The sequence below is a fragment of the Caenorhabditis elegans genome, chromosome III (assembly GCF_000002985.6).
Source record: "Caenorhabditis elegans chromosome III".
Lineage (NCBI taxonomy): Eukaryota > Metazoa > Nematoda > Chromadorea > Rhabditida > Rhabditidae > Caenorhabditis > Caenorhabditis elegans.
This window is the reverse complement of record NC_003281.10, coordinates 323,059-344,281: the sequence shown is the minus strand read 5'-3', so window position 1 is coordinate 344,281 and position 21,223 is coordinate 323,059. Positions and strand designations below refer to the sequence as shown.

Genomic DNA, 21,223 nt, shown 5'->3' with positions numbered 1-21,223 from the left:
TCCTTTTTTTAGCGTGTTTTTTTCAGCGTTTATCTACTTTCTTTTACAAAAATTGTAATAGAAAAAAATCGATATTTGCCACGTGGCAAGCCAAATTGGGTCTGCTAAATATTTAGCAGACCCAAGAAAAATTATTTAGCAGACCAAAGTTGGGTCTGCTAAATATTTGGCAACCAATTTTCTCCAGAAATCCAATTAAAAAGCTCAATAAACCATGAAAAGAGCATTCAGTTGTAAATATTTAATACGAAATTCTATTTCTTGCGGAAAATAATAATTTTCTTGCTGTTCGCACTGGGAAGAGAGGAAATCCCTCAATTTTCCATCCCGATAATTGCACCTTACACTCGGGGTCTCTCGAGAGTTTATAATTAGCTTTTATTTTCAGAAAATACGTATTTTGTTTATCAAATACCCCGAAAATATGAAAATTCTCATGACAACTGGGGAAAATCCATAAAAAAGTGGCAGTGGGCAAGCGCGCTCCATTGATAACGTGCATTTTCCGATATTTTTCCAAGCTCAAGGCGTTCGCTGTAATATATATTTTTCAGCCGAAATAATGGTGAATATGGATTTTCAAATGAATTTTTCAGATTTTTAAGTCTCCTAGGCCAAAAAATGTTTAAAAATTAGTTTTTAATGCAATTTTCCAACTGAAAAATCACTTTTTTTGAGAGTTTAGCTCTATTTGAGCATAAAATCTCAAAACTTTACACATAAAAAGTCAATATTTCATGCCTCTCCTTTCCCCGCCAAAGCTGCACCAAATTGAAAATTCCATAGAAAACAGGAAATCAGTGAGCGGATTAAATTTTTCTCTCTCTCTCTTGATCACCTGTTCGTGTATATGTGTGAGTAGGCATTGAGCACCTGATGACGTGGAGATTTGCTCTCTGAATTGAATTTTGGCTTTGCCTAGATATTCAGCAGTCCTATAAATATATTTTAATGTTATATTTTTTTTGGCTTTTTGTTTTTCGAATTTTCTTGAATATTTGTTTTAAAAATTAATTTTTAATTAATTATTTTATCCTCAGAAATCCACGTGTGGATGATATGAATCACGATGACGACGATGATGATCCATACTACCATCAATCCACGTCATCATCGGAGGTTGCAGAACCTTCCACGTCGTCTGCGGTCTATCCAGAAGTTTACAGTCAGAAAATGATACCTGGCACTGGTGGACCGACGATTCCCGGCGCGGCGAATGTGAGGAGAAATTTTGAAATAAAAATTCTCACTAAAATCCTCAAAAAATTTTTTTTTTGTATTAAATCTAGAAATTTTCTTTAATTTAGCTCTAGACTTTTATAAAAACCATCATATTATATTTTTAAATTTAGTTTCTCACAGAAAGTCCGAAAATTGATAAATTTGAATTTTTTACAAGAAAATTTTTTTGCTTTTCTATCAAAAATGCAACAAAAAAAATTGTTTTTGTTTGGAAAAAAAATAAATTTTCTTCAATTTAGCTGTAAAATGGTATAGAAGTCATCATTTTTTTATAAATAAAATAAAACCTTACAGAAATACCGATGATCGATAAGTTTCCATTTTTTACAAAAAAAATTGAAATTTCCGATTTTTATGTCAAAAATTCAATAAAAAATTTTATTTTTGGTGTGCGAATTATATTTCTAGGCTAAACATGACGCTTAGATTTTTTTTCCTCCAAAAAACCTCGAATTTTCAGATTTTTCAGTTTTTACCATCAAAATCCCAACGTTATCTGAAAAAAACACGTTGGGTCAGAATGCCATATTTCGGTTTGATCTTTAAAAAAAGCGGGAAGTTAAGACGCAGACATCTCATCTGTATTCGCATGGTTTAAAGCATGCTGACGTCACAACTTTTCTGAAAAAATATTCCCGCATTTTTTGTAGATCAAACTGAGACAGCCTGAAAAATGCGGCTTCTGGAACTTTTGGGATTTAAATTTTTTAACTTTTAAAAACCGAGGTGCTCATAAATTTGTCCAGAATTATTAGTGAAAAATGTTTTTTAATCAAAAAAAAAGTATCAATTTTACAAAAACGATGCATCTTTCAATTTTTGGATCAAAAATACGATTCATCGCCTCAAGACCGTATTTTGTTGGAAATTTTTGTGAAATTTCGGTTAAAATCAAAAAAAATCGAAATTGGGTCTGCTAAATATCTAGCAGACCCAAGTTCAATTCACCACAATTTAAAATTCATTTCTCGAGAATTTCTTGATTTTCTCCGCAGAATTCTTTCAATTTTTGTATAATTTATTAATTTTTAGTGTTAAAATAAAATTTGGGTAGAATTTAATTTAATTTGTACTAGAACGAATCAATTCAGAGAAAATTTACAAAGCATAAATTTTCATTTAAAAAGCGATTTTTACGACCACCATATGAATTTTCAAATTTTCAGACTCTTCCCTGCATTGTACAAGCCGATCAAATGAATGCCTTTATGGATTCCTACTTTGGAGATGCTTTTATGAACACTGCAGAACCTTCAAAACCACAAAACCTTCTAAATTCTCTTCATTCTTCAAAATCGCAGGCCGAGGAAGACTTGGAGACCCTGATGAAGGAAACTGATGATATGCAAGATATTCAGGATCAGATTCATATGGAACAAATCGAAATGGCCGACAAATATCGAGAAGAACGTTCGAAACAGAAACGGGCGGCCGCGGCGAGGTCTCGATATCAACGGATGACGGAAAATGAGCGGAGGGTCTATAATCATCGACGGCGTCTGAAACAACTCGGCGTGGATCCAGAGCATGGAACGAATGATGTGGAGGGGGTACGGACACAGATGAAGCAGGCGAATGCGAAGAAGGCAGAAGCCGCGAGGCAGCGGTAAGGGAGATATTAATTTTGGGTCTGCTAAATATTTAGCATCCCCACCTTTGGTCTGCTAAATATTTAGCATACCAACATTGGGTCTGCTAAATATTTAGCTTACCAACATTGGGTCTGCTAAATATTTAGCATACCTATTTTTGGTCTGCTAAATATTTAGCATACCTACTTTGGGTCTGCTAAATATTTAGCATACCTACTTTGGGTCTGCTAAATATTTAGCATACCTATTTTTGGTCTGCTAAATATTTAGCATACCTATTTTTGGTCTGCTAAATATCTAGCAAACCCAACTTTGGTCTGCTAAATATTTAGCATACCTACCTTGGGTCTGCTAAATATCTAGCAAACCCAACTTTGGTCTGCTAAATATTTAGCATACCCACCTTTGGTCTGCTAAACATTTAGCATACCTATTTTTGGTCTGCTAAATATCTAGCAAACCCAACTTTGGTCTGCTAAATATTTAGCATACCTACTTTGGGTCTGCTAAATATTTAGCATACCTATTTTTGGTCTGCTAAATATTTAGCATACCTATTTTTGGTCTGCTAAATATTTAGCATACCTATTTTTGGTCTGCTAAATATTTAGCATACCTATTTTTGGTCTGCTAAATATTTAGCATACCTATTTTTGGTCTGCTAAATATTTAGCATACCTACTTTGGGTCTGCTAAATATTTAGCAGACCAACCTTGGGTCTGCTAATTATTTAGCATACCGATCTATTGCAAAGTTCAATATGAATTTTCTATTTTTCATCTAAAATTCTATATTTTAAGCTAGTCAAAATTCCAGATACCACCGAATGACGCCCGAACAAAAACGCGACTATAACCATCGAAGAACCGAAGCATTCCGGCGACGACGTCACGAAGAAGAGCTTCTACTCTCCACACCGGCCGGCCGGATTTCACAGGAGGCCCTGGAAAAAGCGCAGCAAATAATGATACGAAACGCGCGGAAAGCCGAATCCGCGAGACTGAGATATCAGAGAATGACGCCTGATGAGCGGAAGTCGTATAATATGAAACGGGCGGCGGCAAAGAAAACGCGGAAAGAGGAAGAGGAGAAGCCGGATGATATGGAGCATTATGGGGATAATGAAGAGCATTTAATGGATAGTAGTGGGACGGATTTTTTGGATGAGCAGCAAGAGGTTAAGCTGCTTGAAGGTGCGGGCTTCATTTAGTTTTTAACGCTGAATTTGTTTAAAACGACTGCAAATTTAATTTACGAAGAAAAAAAAATTACAAACAATTGAATCTAATTCTTTTCGTAGAAAAATGCAATCATTTTTTCGCATTATTCGATTTCGCCCGTCACCCCACTTTACATGCTGAAGACGAAAGATGCAGAGAGAACCTTCCTGCGGGGACACATTTGACTGCATCTTTTGTCTTCAGCATCAAGGGTGTCATTTTTCGATGTTTTTCGCGCAAAATCGAAAAACGAAAATTTTCGTTTTTTCGATTCTCTGCAGAGAAATGGAAAATCGAAAAATCGAAAAAAAAAAATGTTCAGAAAATTAACCATAAAGTATGATTTTTTATCTAATTTTGTTTATATTGATACGAAAAAACATTAAAACTTCTTATTAAAAAAATAATGGCCAACATATTAGGCTAATTTTTGAAAAATCGAAATTTTTCGATTTTTCGATTTTCAAAAAGTCGAAAAACGAAAATTTTTTGATTTTTCAAAATTCGAAAAATTCTCATTTTTCGATTTTCTGAAAAAATCGAAAAACCGACACCCTTGTTCAGCATGTAAAGCGGGGTGGTGGCTGGCGTCGAAAAATGCAGAAAATTATTACATTCTTCGACATGCATGAATAGGGGGGAAATGTATTAAAATACCGTATTTCTTCTATTAGTATGGCTGCAATACTATTTTTCGATGGTCTTCCCGCTTGCAATACTAATAGGAAGTGCAAGACTATTAGGGAGTGCAATACTAATTTTCAGAACATTTTTCTGACTTTGAGCTTACTATTTTTTTCTGAAAAAACTCGAACCTTGTGTGAAAATTCAGAAAATTTGATTGTAATTGCAACAAAAAGGTGTAATAACTTCAATTTCATAGAAATTTTTCCAAAAATTGTTGCACAGTAGGCAAAAAATGTTGTTAAAATCTCAAAATTAGTGAGGTGATTTTGCACCAAAAAAAAAAGTAGACGCAAGACTATTAGGGAGTGCAACACTAATTTTCGGAGGGTGTTCAAGGTGCAATACTAATAGGGAGTGCAAGTCTAATAGGGAGGCCATATTAATAGAAGAAATACGGTACATGTTTGCATTTTTCAACATCACATAAATAACCTAATTAATTTCGAACCGAACGGGAAAGTTTTATTTTCCATAAAACATTATTTTCGTTTGTAAAGAACAAAATTTGATTCTACGTGACCGTATAAAAAAAGTTGATGACCTAGTTTTTATTTACCGTATATCTTCTATTAGTATGGCCTCCCTATTAGACTTGCACTCCCTATTAGTATTGCCCTTTAAAGACCTTTCGAAAATTAGTATTGCACTCCCTATTAGTGTTGCACTCCCTAATAGTCTTGCACCTACTTTTTTTTGGTGCAAACCCTCCTTACTAATTTTAAGAATTTAATAACATTTTTTGAATATTTTGCAACAATTTATGAGAAAATTTTTATGCGATTGAAGTTATTGTACCTTTTTGTTGCAATTTCAATCAAATTTTCTATATTTCCAAATTAAAGTTGGAGTTTTTTCGAGTAAATACTAGTAAGCCCCAACACAGAAAAATGTTCTGAAAATTAGTATTGCACTCCCTATTAGTATTGCACTCCCTAATAGTATTGCAGCCATATTAATAGAAGAAATACGGTAATCGTAATATTAATTTTCACAAAATTTCACAACTTCAAAAAATAAATCACTTTTTCAGACATATCCTCCTCCAACACAATCGTTCCCCATCACCAACTCCATCATCCGGCTGCCGCCGAAGTCATGGAGGCACCGAACAACGAAATATGCCAGGAGCACATGCTTGACGTGATAAATCAGGTGGCTCATCCACCAAACGAACTCGGTATATTCACGCGGATGGAGAACGATGTGCTCCGGCGAACCAAAAAAGCCAATGCCACCATTCAGAAGTGAGCACAATATAATTTTAAACAAAACAACTATTTTATTATCAAGTTTGATCTCTGCAGAGCGCTCGAAAATTTCCTCTACAATTCGCCGGAAAAATCGTTCGAATTCAGAAAAAAAAACCTATTTTCCGCGATTTTCTCCGCAAATTTAAATGGAATTTTCGCTCTGCAGAGATCAAGCCACCGCCCGTTCACACCACACCTAACCGTCAAAATTTTAACATTTCTGTACTATTCAGCTCGACGGCGGCGGGATCATCAAAATGAGTATAATCTATACCTTTGTTCTTGCTCCACTCACACACTCACACAAATCGATACAATTTTTCATTCAATTATTGGTAAGAAATTTGCCATTTATCACGAGAAACTATTCGCTTTGAGAAGTTTTTGGAGACGGAGGAAAGCCTAGGTCATGATTATACTCATGTTGGCCAGCCACGTGGCTTTTTAATGTGCTTTTTCCGATGGAAAATTTCGGTTTGCACTTCAAAATCCAGCAAAAGAAGTTTTTTTTTTCGAAATTTGGTTAGAATCGTTCTTTTCCAGTCTAAAAATTAATTTTTAAAAGTCTTTTTGCAGAAAACAGACACCTAAGATTGTTGGTCTGCTAAATATTTTATCCATGGGTCTGCTGAATATTTAGCATACCCAACTTTGGTCTGCTAAATATCTAGCATACCTATCTTTGGTCTGCTAAATATCTAGCAAACCCAACTTTGGTCTGCTAAATATTTAGCATACCCACCTTTGGTCTGCTAAACATTTAGCATACCTATTTTTGGTCTGTTAAATATTTAGCATACCCACTTTTGGTCTGCTAAATATTTAGCATACCCACCTTTGGTCTGTTAAATATTTAGCATACCCACTTTTGGTCTGCTAAACATTTAGCATACCTATTTTTGGTCTGCTAAATATTTAGCATACCCACTTTTGGTCTGCTAAACATTTAGCATACCTATTTTTGGTCTGCTAAATATTTAGCATACCCACTTTTGGTCTGCTAAATATTTAGCATACCTACTTTGGGTCTGCTAAATATTTAGCATACATACTTTGGGTCTGCTACATATTTAGCATACCTATTTTTGGTCTGCTACATATTTAGCATACCTATTTTTGGTCTGCTAAATATTTAGCATACCTATTTTTGGTCTGCTAAATATTTAGCATACCTATTTTTGGTCTGCTAAATATTTAGCATAGTAAGTTTTAAAAAAGTGAACTATTTTCCTAATTTTTTTCAAATATTTTCTCTAACTTAGTCCAAGAAAATTACAGAAACCATCATCATATACCACATAACGCAATCGTCGGCGGAATACAGTACGATATGACACAACAAATGACAACAGATGATCCATATAATAACCTATCAACAATAAATGAACCATCTTCATCATCTCTACCCCCACCACAACAACCATCAACATCATCCACAACTGAACCGGTTCCGCCGAGCCGAGTAATTGACGAGCAGACCCTACATGATATTGTTAGAAGTGGAATGGATGTTAATGGGAGAGCTGTCGAGATTCGGACGGTTGATGGGCAGAGAATTACTTGTATTCAGGATTTATTGTTAGTTTTGAGGAATTTTTAGTGAAAAATGTATTAAAATTGCTGAACAATGCAATTTTTCTAGAATTTGTAGTGTTTCTGGAAAGAAAAGACATCGGAAAAATCTAAATTGTTTTTAGAGAGTATCAATGAAATTTCTTAAAAAAATAAGAACTTTTCAGGGTTTTCCAGTTACTGATGAAAATTTAAAATTTTCTGTAAAAAAAATTCAAAAGAAAAATATTTAACTGCTTAACATAAGAAAAACTTGAATTAGATTTATTTTAAAAAATTTAAATTCCGATTTTGAAAACACAGAACAACAGAAAAAACATTTATTCAAAAAGTTTGGGAAAATTTAGATACTTAATGACAATTTCGAAACATCTTTTTTTTTTAAATTTTTTCGGATTTTTGAAATTCAAAATTTAGCGTTCTTTTTTTGTTTCTAAAATGCCATTGGTAAGAATTTTTAGAATTAACTTTTTAATTTCAGAAATGTATCCCATGGCCAAACAGTGCTCATAACGGAACGCGTTGAAACTTCCAAAATACCCCGTCTCGTACAACCACCCCCACCACCACCACCTCAAATAGTTGAAGCAGTCACTCAGGATTGGCATGTTGGATCCTCCACGTCATCAATTCCACCGCATTATACGGTAATTGTGCCTGCCTGCCGTGCCTACTCGTGTGCCTATAGGCAGATATTCTAAAAAAAAAATAATTTCAAAACGAACTGTTTTTCAGTGTTTCCAGGTAAAAGGCTTAGGCGTATGCTTAGTTTTAAGAAAAAAAAACGAGAAAATTTGAGATTTATCAAGAAATATGTTGATTTTTATTTTTATAATTTATACAAAAAAAAATTAATAAATGACCGAAAATTAATTTTTTTAAAATCAAATTTGATAATAAGCAATTTTTCCTCACTTTTACGATTAAAAGAAATTTAAATTTCCGAAAAGATGTGTAATTTTACGATTTTCTTTCATTAAAAACCTTGAAATATCGAAGAAAAAAGTTTTTCAAAATTTTCTCGAAAAAAACCAGAAAAAAAACGATTTTATCAAAGTTTTTGCTGTTTTCTAGAAATAAAAATCGAAAAAAAATGTAATTTTTTAAGGATTTTCTAAATACCTTTCAAGAACGGAAAATAATTTAAATTTGAAGATTTTTTTTTCGAAGACCTCATATTATGGGAATATAAAACACAGAAAAAAACATATTTGACGCACAAAATAAATATCTCGTAGCGAAAACTACAGTAATTCTTTGAATGATTACTGTAGTGCTTGTGTCGATTTACGGGTCGTCGATTTTTGAGATGAGAGAATAAAATCATTTTTATCGATAAAATATTAAAATTATGAAACAAAAAAGAAATATCGCTGTCAGTTTTCGATAATAAATTCATTGCGAAAATCGAAATCCCGTAAATCGACACAAGCGCTACAGTAGTCATTTATAGAATTACTATAGTTTTCGCTACGAGATATTTTGCGCGTCAAATATGATGCGCAATACGTAATACGCAATCACAGAATTTTATGTTCGTGTAATAAAAAAATCGAATTTCCAGCACCACCATCCCACTGCAGAAGACATGGATTATGATGATATTGGTGAAGAAGCTCTAACCCAAGACGAAATAAAGCTAAAATGTCTGAAAGCACGGCGAGCCGAGCGAGCAAGAGCCCGATATCATCGAATGTCAGAGGAGAAGCGTCGAGAACAGAATGCTCGACGGGCCCTGATGCTCCGAAAAGCCCGTGCCCGAGACGATGAACTTCTGAAAATTGCTGAAACAACGCCGATGGATGAAATTGAGGAATCGATTGCGGCGGCGATTCGAGATGCTCAACAAAGAAGAGCACGAAAAGCTGAACAGGCGAGAAGCAAGTATCGACGAATGACTGATGAGGAGAAACGGAGATTTAATGCAGCTAGGGATGCACATAAACGGGGCAAAAAGGGTATGGAAATGCCAAGGCCTCATTTCAGTATTCATGTTGTCAGAGGAGCGCGATCGCAGAGCAATAATACAGGCCAAATGGGTCTGCTAAATATTTAGCAGACCAAAATTGGGTCTGCTAAATAATTAGCAGACCACAGTTGGGTATGCTAAATATTTAGCAGACCACAGTTGGGTATACTAAATATTTAGCAGACCCATCTTTGGTCTGCTAAATATTTAGCAGACCAAAGTTGGGTATGCTAAAAATTTAGCAGACCAAAATTGGGTCTGCTAAATAATTAGCAGACCAAAATTGGGTCTGCTAAATATTTAGCATACCAAAGTTGGGTATGCTAATTATTTAGCAGACCAAAGTTGGGTATGCTAATTATTTAGCAGACCAAAATTGGGTCTGCTAAATATTTAGCATACCAAAGTTGGGTGTGCTAATTATTTAGCAGACCAAAGTTGGGTATGCTAATTATTTAGCAGACCAAAATTGGGTATGCTAAATATTTAGCCGACCACAGTTGGGTATGCTAAATATTTAGCAGACCAATGTTGGGTCTGCTAAATATATAGCAGACCAATGTTGGGTCTGCTAAAAATTTAGCAGACCAAAGTTGGGTATGCTAATTATTTAGCAGACCAAAGTTAGGTATGCTAAATATTTATAAAAATATCCAAAATTTTATAAATGCTCCAATCTAACAAAAAAAAATTCGGAATATTTTTTTGTTGAAAAAAAACAAATTTCGGGCCTTTTTGCGCTGAAAAGCGTAGAATTCTGACATTTTCTGCTAGAAATTAACGTTTAAAAATGGCAAAGTCCTAAATTTGTAAAAAGGTGACAAGAAAGGGGCGGGACTTAATAAATGTTTTTAAATTATTAAATGCAATGCAATTTAAATAAAAATTAATTCAAATTTTAAAAATTGTTTCCAGAATCCGAAACTTCACTGCCTCCAGCTCCTCCAACAGACCCAGAACTATCACAATCACCACTCGAAGAACCATCTACGTCATCACCTGGTGACGTCATAGATCCTGATGACGCGTCAAGCTTCTTCTATGGAGTATTTCATGACCCGTATGCTCCCGAATAGATTTTTCCCCATTTTTTTTTGTATAATTTTCTATTTGCACATATATATGTATATATATATATATATATATATATATATATATATATATATTCTTTAAATTTCCCCATTTCCCCACATCCCACAGATTCTCACCCACACACAAATTTGATAGAAAAGATCTCTGAATTTTTTTTTAATTTTCTAATTTTTAAAAAGAAATAACCTGTGATTGTATAAATATTGTCGAAATTTGAAAAAAAAAATTTGTTGTAATTTTCTGTTAGGCCTACACCCATTTTGGGGGGGGGGGGGTCCGGAAAGGAAAGCAGAACTTGGACTTCGCGTGAATGATTTTGACCCAAAAAAAGGACAGTAAAAAAAATTAGGCAAAAGAAAAAGTTGCCTGATTTAGTTGAAAACGGGTAATTCATGTATGCTGCATTTAGAAAATCTAGGTTTAACCCGTCAAAAATTATTAAAAAGTGGCAAAAATGACAATTTATGGCAAAAAATCACAAAATGAAAAATCACAATAAAGTCCTCTAACTATAAAACTAGCCATTTTATGGGAATTTCAAAATTGTGATTTTTTGCCATAAATTGTCATTTTTGCCACTTTTTAGCAATTTTTGATGGGTTAAACCTAGATTTTCTAAATGCAGCATACATGAATTACCCATTTTCAACAAAATTAGACAACTTTTTATTTTTGCCCAAATTTTTTAAGCCATCTAATGACTGTCCTTTTTTTTTTGGGCAAAAAAAAATAATTTTTTGGAAATTGTACAAAACTAATATATTCTGAAAAAGGGCAATTTTCAACAAAATTAGACAACTTTTTATTTTTGCCCAAATTTTTTAAGCCATCTAATGACTGTCCTTTTTTTTTTTGGGCAAAAAAAATAATTTTTCGGAAATTGTACAACACCAATATATTCTGAAAAAGGGCAATTTTTAAGACTTAGAAAATCAATTTTGAGTCCTCTAACTATAAAACTAACCATTTTATGGGAACTTCAAAATTGTGATTTTTTGCCATAAATTGTCATTTTTGCCACTTTTTAGCAATTTTTGATAGGTTAAACCTAGATTTTGTAAATGCAGCATACATGAATTACCCATTTTCAACAAAATTAGACAACTTTTTATTTTTGCCCAAATTTTTTTAAGCCAACTAATAATGACTGTCCTTTTTTTTTTGGGCAAAAAAAATAATTTTTTGGAAATTGTACAACACCAATATATTCTGAAAAAGGGCAATTTTTAAGACTTAGAAAATCAATTTTGAGTCCTCTAACTATAAAACTAACCATTTTATGGGAACATCAAAATTGTGATTTTTTGCCATAAATTGCCATTTTTGCCACTTTTTAGCAATTTTTGATGGGTTAAACCTAGATTTTCTAAATGCAGCATACATGAATTACCCATTTTCAACAAAATTAGACAACTTTTTATTTTTGCTCAAATTTTTTAAGCCATCTAATGACTGTCCTTTTTTTTTTGGGCAAAAAAAATAATTTTTTGGAAATTGTACAAAACCAATATATTCTGAAAAAGGGCAATTTTTAAAACTTAGAAAATCAATTTTGAGTCCTCTAACTATAAAACTAACCATTTTATGGGAACTTCAAAATTGTGATTTTTTGCCATAAATTGTCATTTTTGCCACTTTTTAGCAATTTTTGATAGGTTAAACCTAGATTTTGTAAATGCAGCATACATGAATTACCCATTTTCAACAAAATTAGACAACTTTTTGTTTTTGCCCAAATTTTTTAAGCCATCTAATGACTGTCCTTTTTTTTTTGGGCAAAAAAAATAATTTTTTGGAAATTGTACAACACCAAAATATTCTGAAAAAGGGCAATTTTTAAGACTTAGAAAATCAATTTTGAGTCCTCTAACTATAAAACTAACCATTTTATGGGAACTTCAAAATTGTGATTTTTTGCCATAAATTGTCATTTTTGCCACTTTTTAGCAATTTTTGATGGGTTAAACCTAGATTTTCTAAATGCAGCATACATGAATTACCCATTTTCAAGAAAATTAGACAACTTTTTATTTTTGCCCAAATTTTTTTAAGCCAACTAATAATGACTGTCCTTTTTTTTTTGGGCAAAAAAAATAATTTTTTGGAAATTGTACAACACCAAAATATTCTGAAAAAGGGCAATTTTTAAGACTTAGAAAATCAATTTTGAGTCCTCTAACTATAAAACTAACCATTTTATGGGAACTTCAAAATTGTGATTTTTTGCCATAAATTGTCATTTTTGCCACTTTTTAGCAATTTTTGATAGGTTAAACCTAGATTTTGTAAATGCAGCATACATGAATTACCCATTTTCAACAAAATTAGACAACTTTTTATTTTTGCCCAAATTTTTTAAGCCATCTAATGACTGTCCTTTTTTTTTTGGGCAAAAAAAATAATTTTTTGGAAATTGTACAACACCAAAATATTCTGAAAAAGGGCAATTTTTAAGACTTAGAAAATCAATTTTGAGTCCTCTAACTATAAAACTAACCATTTTATGGGAACTTCAAAATTGTGATTTTTTGCCATAAATTGTCATTTTTGCCACTTTTTAGCAATTTTTGATAGGTTAAACCTAGATTTTGTAAATGCAGCATACATGAATTACCCATTTTCAACAAAATTAGACAACTTTTTATTTTTGCCCAAATTTTTTAAGCCATCTAATGACTGTCCTTTTTTTTTTTGGGCAAAAAAAATAATTTTTCGGAAATTGTACAACACCAATATATTCTGAAAAAGGGCAATTTTTAAGACTTAGAAAATCAATTTTGAGTCCTCTAACTATAAAACTAACCATTTTATGGGAACTTCAAAATTGTGATTTTTTGCCATAAATTGTCATTTTTGCCACTTTTTAGCAATTTTTGATAGGTTAAACCTAGATTTTGTAAATGCAGCATACATGAATTACCCATTTTCAACAAAATTAGACAACTTTTTATTTTTGCCCAAATTTTTTTAAGCCATCTAATGACTGTCCTTTTTTTTTTGGGCAAAAAAAATAATTTTTCGGAAATTGTACAAAACCAATATATTCTGAAAAAGGGCAACTTTTAAGACTTAGAAAATCAATTTTGAGTCCTCTAACTATAAAACTAACCATTTTATGGGAACTTCAAAATTGTGATTTTTTGCCATAAATTGTCATTTTTGCCACTTTTTAGCAATTTTTGATGGGTTAAACCTAGATTTTCTAAATGCAGCATACATGAATTACCCATTTTCAACAAAATTAGACAACTTTTTATTTTTGCCCAAATTTTTTTAAGCCAACTAATAATGACTGTCCTTTTTTTTTTGGGCAAAAAAAATAATTTTTTGGAAATTGTACAACACCAAAATATTCTGAAAAAGGGCAATTTTTAAGACTTAGAAAATCAATTTTGAGTCCTCTAACTATAAAACTAACCATTTTATGGGAACTTCAAAATTGTGATTTTTTGCCATAAATTGTCATTTTTGCCACTTTTTAGCAATTTTTGATAGGTTAAACCTAGATTTTGTAAATGCAGCGTACATGAATTACCCATTTTCAACAAAATTAGACAACTTTTTATTTTTGCCCAAATTTTTTAAGCCATCTAATGACTGTCCTTTTTTTTTTGGGCAAAAAAAAATAATTTTTTGGAAATTGTACAAAACTAATATATTCTGAAAAAGGGCAATTTTTAAGACTCAGAAAATCAATTTTGAGTCCTCTAACTATAAAACTAACCATTTTATGGGAACTTCAAAATTGTGATTTTTTGCCATAAATTGTCATTTTTGCCACTTTTTAGCAATTTTTGATGGGTTAAACCTAGATTTTCTAAATGCAGCATACATGAATTACCCATTTTCAACAAAATTAGACAACTTTTTATTTTTGCCCAAATTTTTTAAGCCATCTAATGACTGTCCTTTTTTTTTTGGGCAAAAAAAAATAATTTTTTGGAAATTGTACAAAACTAATATATTCTGAAAAAGGGCAATTTTTAAGACTCAGAAAATCAATTTTGAGTCCTCTAACTATAAAACTAACCATTTTATGGGAACATCAAAATTGTGATTTTTTGCCATAAATTGTCATTTTTGCCACTTTTTAGCAATTTTTGATGGGTTAAACCTAGATTTTCTAAATGCAGCATACATGAATTACCCATTTTCAAGAAAATTAGACAACTTTTTATTTTTGCCCAAATTTTTTTAAGCCAACTAATAATGACTGTCCTTTTTTTTTTGGGCAAAAAAAATAATTTTTTGGAAATTGTACAAAACTAATATATTCTGAAAAAGGGCAATTTTTAAGACTCAGAAAATCAATTTTGAGTCCTCTAACTATAAAACTAACCATTTTATGGGAACATCAAAATTGTGATTTTTTGCCATAAATTGTCATTTTTGCCACTTTTTAGCAATTTTTGATGGGTTAAACCTAGATTTTCTAAATGCAGCATACATGAATTACCCATTTTCAAGAAAATTAGACAACTTTTTATTTTTGCCCAAATTTTTTTAAGCCATCTAATGACTGTCCTTTTTTTTTTGGGCAAAAAAAATAATTTTTTGGAAATTGTACAAAACCAATATATTCTGAAAAAGGGCAATTTTTAAGACTTAGAAAATCAATTTTGAGTCCTCTAACTATAAAACTAACCATTTTATGGGAACTTCAAAATTGTGATTTTTTGCCATAAATTGTCATTTTTGCCACTTTTTAGCAATTTTTGATGGGTTAAACCTAGATTTTCTAAATGCAGCATACATGAATTACCCATTTTCAAGAAAATTAGACAACTTTTTATTTTTGCCCAAATTTTTTTAAGCCAACTAATAATGACTGTCCTTTTTTTTTTGGGCAAAAAAAATAATTTTTTGGAAATTGTACAACACCAATATATTCTGAAAAAGGGCAATTTTTAAGACTTAGAAAATCAATTTTGAGTCCTCTAACTATAAAACTAACCATTTTATGGGAACTTCAAAATTGTGATTTTTTGCCATAAATTGTCATTTTTGCCACTTTTTAGCAATTTTTGATGGGTTAAACCTAGATTTTCTAAATGCAGCATACATGAATTACCCATTTTCAAGAAAATTAGACAACTTTTTATTTTTGCCCAAATTTTTTTAAGCCAACTAATAATGACTGTCCTTTTTTTTTTGGGCAAAAAAAATAATTTTTTGGAAATTGTACAACACCAAAATATTCTGAAAAAGGGCAATTTTTAAGACTTAGAAAATCAATTTTGAGTCCTCTAACTATAAAACTAACCATTTTATGGGAACTTCAAAATTGTGATTTTTTGCCATAAATTGTCATTTTTGCCACTTTTTAGCAATTTTTGATAGGTTAAACCTAGATTTTGTAAATGCAGCATACATGAATTACCCATTTTCAACAAAATTAGACAACTTTTTATTTTTGCCCAAATTTTTTTAAGCCAACTAATGACTGTCCTTTTTTTTTTGGGCAAAAAAAATAATTTTTCGGAAATTGTACAAAACCAATATATTCTGAAAAAGGGCAATTTTTAAGACTTAGAAAATCAATTTTGAGTCCTCTAACTATAAAACTAACCATTTTATGGGAACTTCAAAATTGTGATTTTTTGCCATAAATTGTCATTTTTGCCACTTTTTAGCAATTTTTGATGGGTTAAACCTAGATTTTCTAAATGCAGCATACATGAATTACCCATTTTCAACAAAATTAGACAACTTTTTATTTTTGCCCAAATTTTTTTAAGCCAACTAATAATGACTGTCCTTTTTTTTTTGGGCAAAAAAAATAATTTTTTGGAAATTGTACAACACCAAAATATTCTGAAAAAGGGCAATTTTTAAGACTTAGAAAATCAATTTTGAGTCCTCTAACTATAAAACTAACCATTTTATGGGAACTTCAAAATTGTGATTTTTTGCCATAAATTGTCATTTTTGCCACTTTTTAGCAATTTTTGATAGGTTAAACCTAGATTTTGTAAATGCAGCATACATGAATTACCCATTTTCAACAAAATTAGACAACTTTTTATTTTTGCCCAAATTTTTTAAGCCATCTAATGACTGTCCTTTTTTTTTTGGGCAAAAAAAATAATTTTTTGGAAATTGTACAACACCAAAATATTCTGAAAAAGGGCAATTTTTAAGACTTAGAAAATCAATTTTGAGTCCTCTAACTATAAAACTAACCATTTTATGGGAACTTCAAAATTGTGATTTTTTGCCATAAATTGTCATTTTTGCCACTTTTTAGCAATTTTTGATAGGTTAAACCTAGATTTTGTAAATGCAGCATACATGAATTACCCATTTTCAACAAAATTACACAACTTTTTATTTTTGCCCAAATTTTTTAAGCCATCTAATGACTGTCCTTTTTTTTTTGGGCAAAAAAAATAATTTTTTGGAAATTGTACAACACCAAAATATTCTGAAAAAGGGCAATTTTTAAGACTTAGAAAATCAATTTTGAGTCCTCTAACTATAAAACTAACCATTTTATGGGAACTTCAAAATTGTGATTTTTTGCCATAAATTGTCATTTTTGCCACTTTTTAGCAATTTTTGATAGGTTAAACCTAGATTTTGTAAATGCAGCATACATGAATTACCCATTTTCAACAAAATTAGACAACTTTTTATTTTTGCCCAAATTTTTTAAGCCATCTAATGACTGTCCTTTTTTTTTTGGGCAAAAAAAATAATTTTTCGGAAATTGTACAACACCAATATATTCTGAAAAAGGGCAATTTTTAAAACTTAGAAAATCAATTTTGAGTCCTCTAACTATAAAACTAACCATTTTATGGGAACTTCAAAATTGTGATTTTTTGCCATAAATTGTCATTTTTGCCACTTTTTAGCAATTTTTGATAGGTTAAACCTAGATTTTGTAAATGCAGCATACATGAATTACCCATTTTCAACAAAATTAGACAACTTTTTGTTTTTGCCCAAATTTTTTAAGCCATCTAATGACTGTCCTTTTTTTTTTGGGCAAAAAAAATAATTTTTTGGAAATTGTACAACACCAAAATATTCTGAAAAAGGGCAATTTTTAAGACTTAGAAAATCAATTTTGAGTCCTCTAACTATAAAACTAACCATTTTATGGGAACTTCAAAATTGTGATTTTTTGCCATAAATTGTCATTTTTGCCACTTTTTAGCAATTTTTGATAGGTTAAACCTAGATTTTGTAAATGCAGCATACATGAATTACCCATTTTCAACAAAATTAGACAACTTTTTATTTTTGCCCAAATTTTTTTAAGCCATCTAATGACTGTCCTTTTTTTTGGGCAAAAAAAATAATTTTTCGGAAATTGTACAAAACCAATATATTCTGAAAAAGGGCAATTTTTAAAACTTAGAAAATCAATTTTGAGTCCTCTAACTATAAAACTAACCATTTTATGGGAACTTCAAAATTGTGATTTTTTGCCATAAATTGTCATTTTTGCCACTTTTTAGCAATTTTTGATAGGTTAAACCTAGATTTTGTAAATGCAGCATACATGAATTACCCATTTTCAACAAAATTAGACAACTTTTTATTTTTGCCCAAATTTTTTAAGCCATCTAATGACTGTCCTTTTTTTTTTGGGCAAAAAAAATAATTTTTCGGAAATTGTACAACACCAATATATTCTGAAAAAGGGCAATTTTTAAGACTTAGAAAATCAATTTTGAGTCCTCTAACTATAAAACTAACCATTTTATGGGAACTTCAAAATTGTGATTTTTTGCCATAAATTGTCATTTTTGCCACTTTTTAGCAATTTTTGATAGGTTAAACCTAGATTTTGTAAATGCAGCATACATGAATTACCCATTTTCAACAAAATTACACAACTTTTTATTTTTGCCCAAATTTTTTAAGCCATCTAATGACTGTCCTTTTTTTTTTGGGCAAAAAAAATAATTTTTCGGAAATTGTACAACACCAATATATTCTGAAAAAGGGCAATTTTTAAGACTTAGAAAATCAATTTTGAGTCCTCTAACTATAAAACTAACCATTTTATGGGAACTTCAAAATTGTGATTTTTTGCCATAAATTGTCATTTTTGCCACTTTTTAGCAATTTTTGATGGGTTAAACCTAGATTTTCTAAATGCAGCATACATGAATTACCCATTTTCAACAAAATTAGACAACTTTTTATTTTTGCCCAAATTTTTTTAAGCCATCTAATAATGACTGTCCTTTTTTTTTTGGGCAAAAAAAATAATTTTTCGGAAATTGTACAAAACCAATATATTCTGAAAAAGGGCAATTTTTAAGACTTAGAAAATCAATTTTGAGTCCTCTAACTATAAAACTAACCATTTTATGGGAACTTCAAAATTGTGATTTTTTGCCATAAATTGTCATTTTTGCCACTTTTTAGCAATTTTTGATAGGTTAAACCTAGATTTTGTAAATGCAGCATACATGAATTACCCATTTTCAACAAAATTAGACAACTTTTTATTTTTGCCCAAATTTTTTTAAGCCATCTAATGACTGTCCTTTTTTTTTTGGGCAAAAAAAATAATTTTTTGGAAATTGTACAAAACCAATATATTCTGAAAAAGGGCAATTTTTAAAACTTAGAAAATCAATTTTGAGTCCTCTAACTATAAAACTAACCATTTTATGGGAACTTCAAAATTGTGATTTTTTGCCATAAATTGTCATTTTTGCCACTTTTTAGCAATTTTTGATAGGTTAAACCTAGATTTTGTAAATGCAGCATACATGAATTACCCATTTTCAACAAAATTAGACAACTTTTTGTTTTTGCCCAAATTTTTTAAGCCATCTAATGACTGTCCTTTTTTTTGGGCAAAAAAAATAATTTTTCGGAAATTGTACAAAACCAATATATTCTGAAAAAGGGCAATTTTTAAAACTTAGAAAATCAATTTTGAGTCCTCTAACTATAAAACTAACCATTTTATGGGAACTTCAAAATTGTGATTTTTTGCCATAAATTGTCATTTTTGCCACTTTTTAGCAATTTTTGATAGGTTAAACCTATATTTTGTAAATGCAGCATACATGAATTACCCATTTTCAACAAAATTAGACAACTTTTTATTTTTGCCCAAATTTTTTAAGCCATCTAATGACTGTCCTTTTTTTTTTGGGCAAAAAAAATAATTTTTCGGAAATTGTACAACACCAATATATTCTGAAAAAGGGCAATTTTTAAGACTCAGAAAATCAATTTTGAGTCCTCTAACTATAAAACTAACCATTTTATGGGAACTTCAAAATTGTGATTTTTTGCCATAAATTGTCATTTTTGCCACTTTTTAGCAATTTTTGATAGGTTAAACCTAGATTTTCTAAATGCAGCATACATGAATTACCCATTTTCAACAAAATTAGACAACTTTTTATTTTTGCCCAAATTTTTTTAAGCCATCTAATAATGACTGTCCTTTTTTTTTGGGCAAAAAAAATAATTTTTCGGAAATTGTACAAAACCAATATATTCTGAAAAAGGGCAATTTTTAAGACTTAGAAAATCAATTTTGAGTCCTCTAACTATAAAACTAACCATTTTATGGGAACTTCAAAATTGTGATTTTTTGCCATAAATTGTCATTTTTGCCACTTTTTAGCAATTTTTGATGGGTTAAACCTAGATTTTCTAAATGCAGCATACATGAATTACCCATTTTCAACAAAATTAGACAACTTTTTATTTTTGCCCAAATTTTTTTAAGCCAACTAATAATGACTGTCCTTTTTTTTTTGGGCAAAAAAAATAATTTTTTGGAAATTGTACAACACCAAAATATTCTGAAAAAGGGCAATTTTTAAGACTTAGAAAATCAATTTTGAGTCCTCTAACTATAAAACTAACCATTTTATGGGAACTTCAAAATTGTGATTTTTTGCCATAAATTGTCATTTTTGCCACTTTTTAGCAATTTTTGATGGGTTAAACCTAGATTTTCTAAATGCAGCATACATGAATTACCCATTTTCAACAAAATTAGACAACTTTTTATTTTTGCCCAAATTTTTTTAAGCCAACTAATAATGACTGTCCTTTTTTTTTTGGGCAAAAAAAATAATTTTTCGGAAATTGTACAAAACCAATATATTCTGAAAAAGGGCAATTTTTAAGACTTAGAAAATCAATTTTGAGTCCTCTAACTATAAAACTAACCATTTTATGGGAACATCAAAATTGTGATTTTTTGCCATAAATTGTCATTTTTGCCACTTTTTAGCAATTTTTGATGGGTTAAACCTAGATTTTCTAAATGCAGCATACATGAATTACCCATTTTCAACAAAATTAGACAACTTTTTATTTTTGCCCAAATTTTTTAAGCCATCTAATGACTGTCCTTTTTTTTTTGGGCAAAAAAAATAATTTTTTGGAAATTGTACAACACCAAAATATTCTGAAAAAGGGCAATTTTTAAGACTTAGAAAATCAATTTTGAGTCCTCTAACTATAAAACTAACCATTTTATGGGAACTTCAAAATTGTGATTTTTTGCCATAAATTGTCATTTTTGCCACTTTTTAGCAATTTTTGATGGGTTAAACCTAGATTTTCTAAATGCAGCATACATGAATTACCCATTTTCAACAAAA

The 21,223-nt window shown here is 30.7% G+C and overlaps 1 protein-coding gene across 2 annotated transcripts; it reads left to right on the top strand.

Moving 5' to 3' along the window:
* Positions 1-1,040: 1,040 nt before the first annotated feature.
* On the top strand, positions 1,041-10,664 carry Y50D7A.8 (PDZ domain-containing protein; the record flags this gene model as incomplete). 2 transcript variants are annotated; one of them, NM_001384003.2, is made up of 8 exons in its annotated part: positions 1,041-1,218; positions 2,409-2,848; positions 3,652-4,028; positions 5,773-5,986; positions 7,271-7,570; positions 8,046-8,211; positions 9,129-9,522; positions 10,449-10,664. In NM_001384003.2, exons 1-8 carry the CDS (start codon positions 1,060-1,062, stop codon positions 10,607-10,609), a joined length of 2,211 nt encoding a protein of 736 aa, NP_001370839.1. In that variant the 5' UTR covers positions 1,041-1,059. The 2 variants fall into 2 exon arrangements, with proteins under 2 accessions (NP_001370839.1, NP_001379297.1); NM_001393252.1 differs by having other exon boundaries at positions 1,152-1,216; positions 2,407-2,848; positions 10,449-10,609.
* Positions 10,665-21,223: the final 10,559 nt, after the last annotated feature.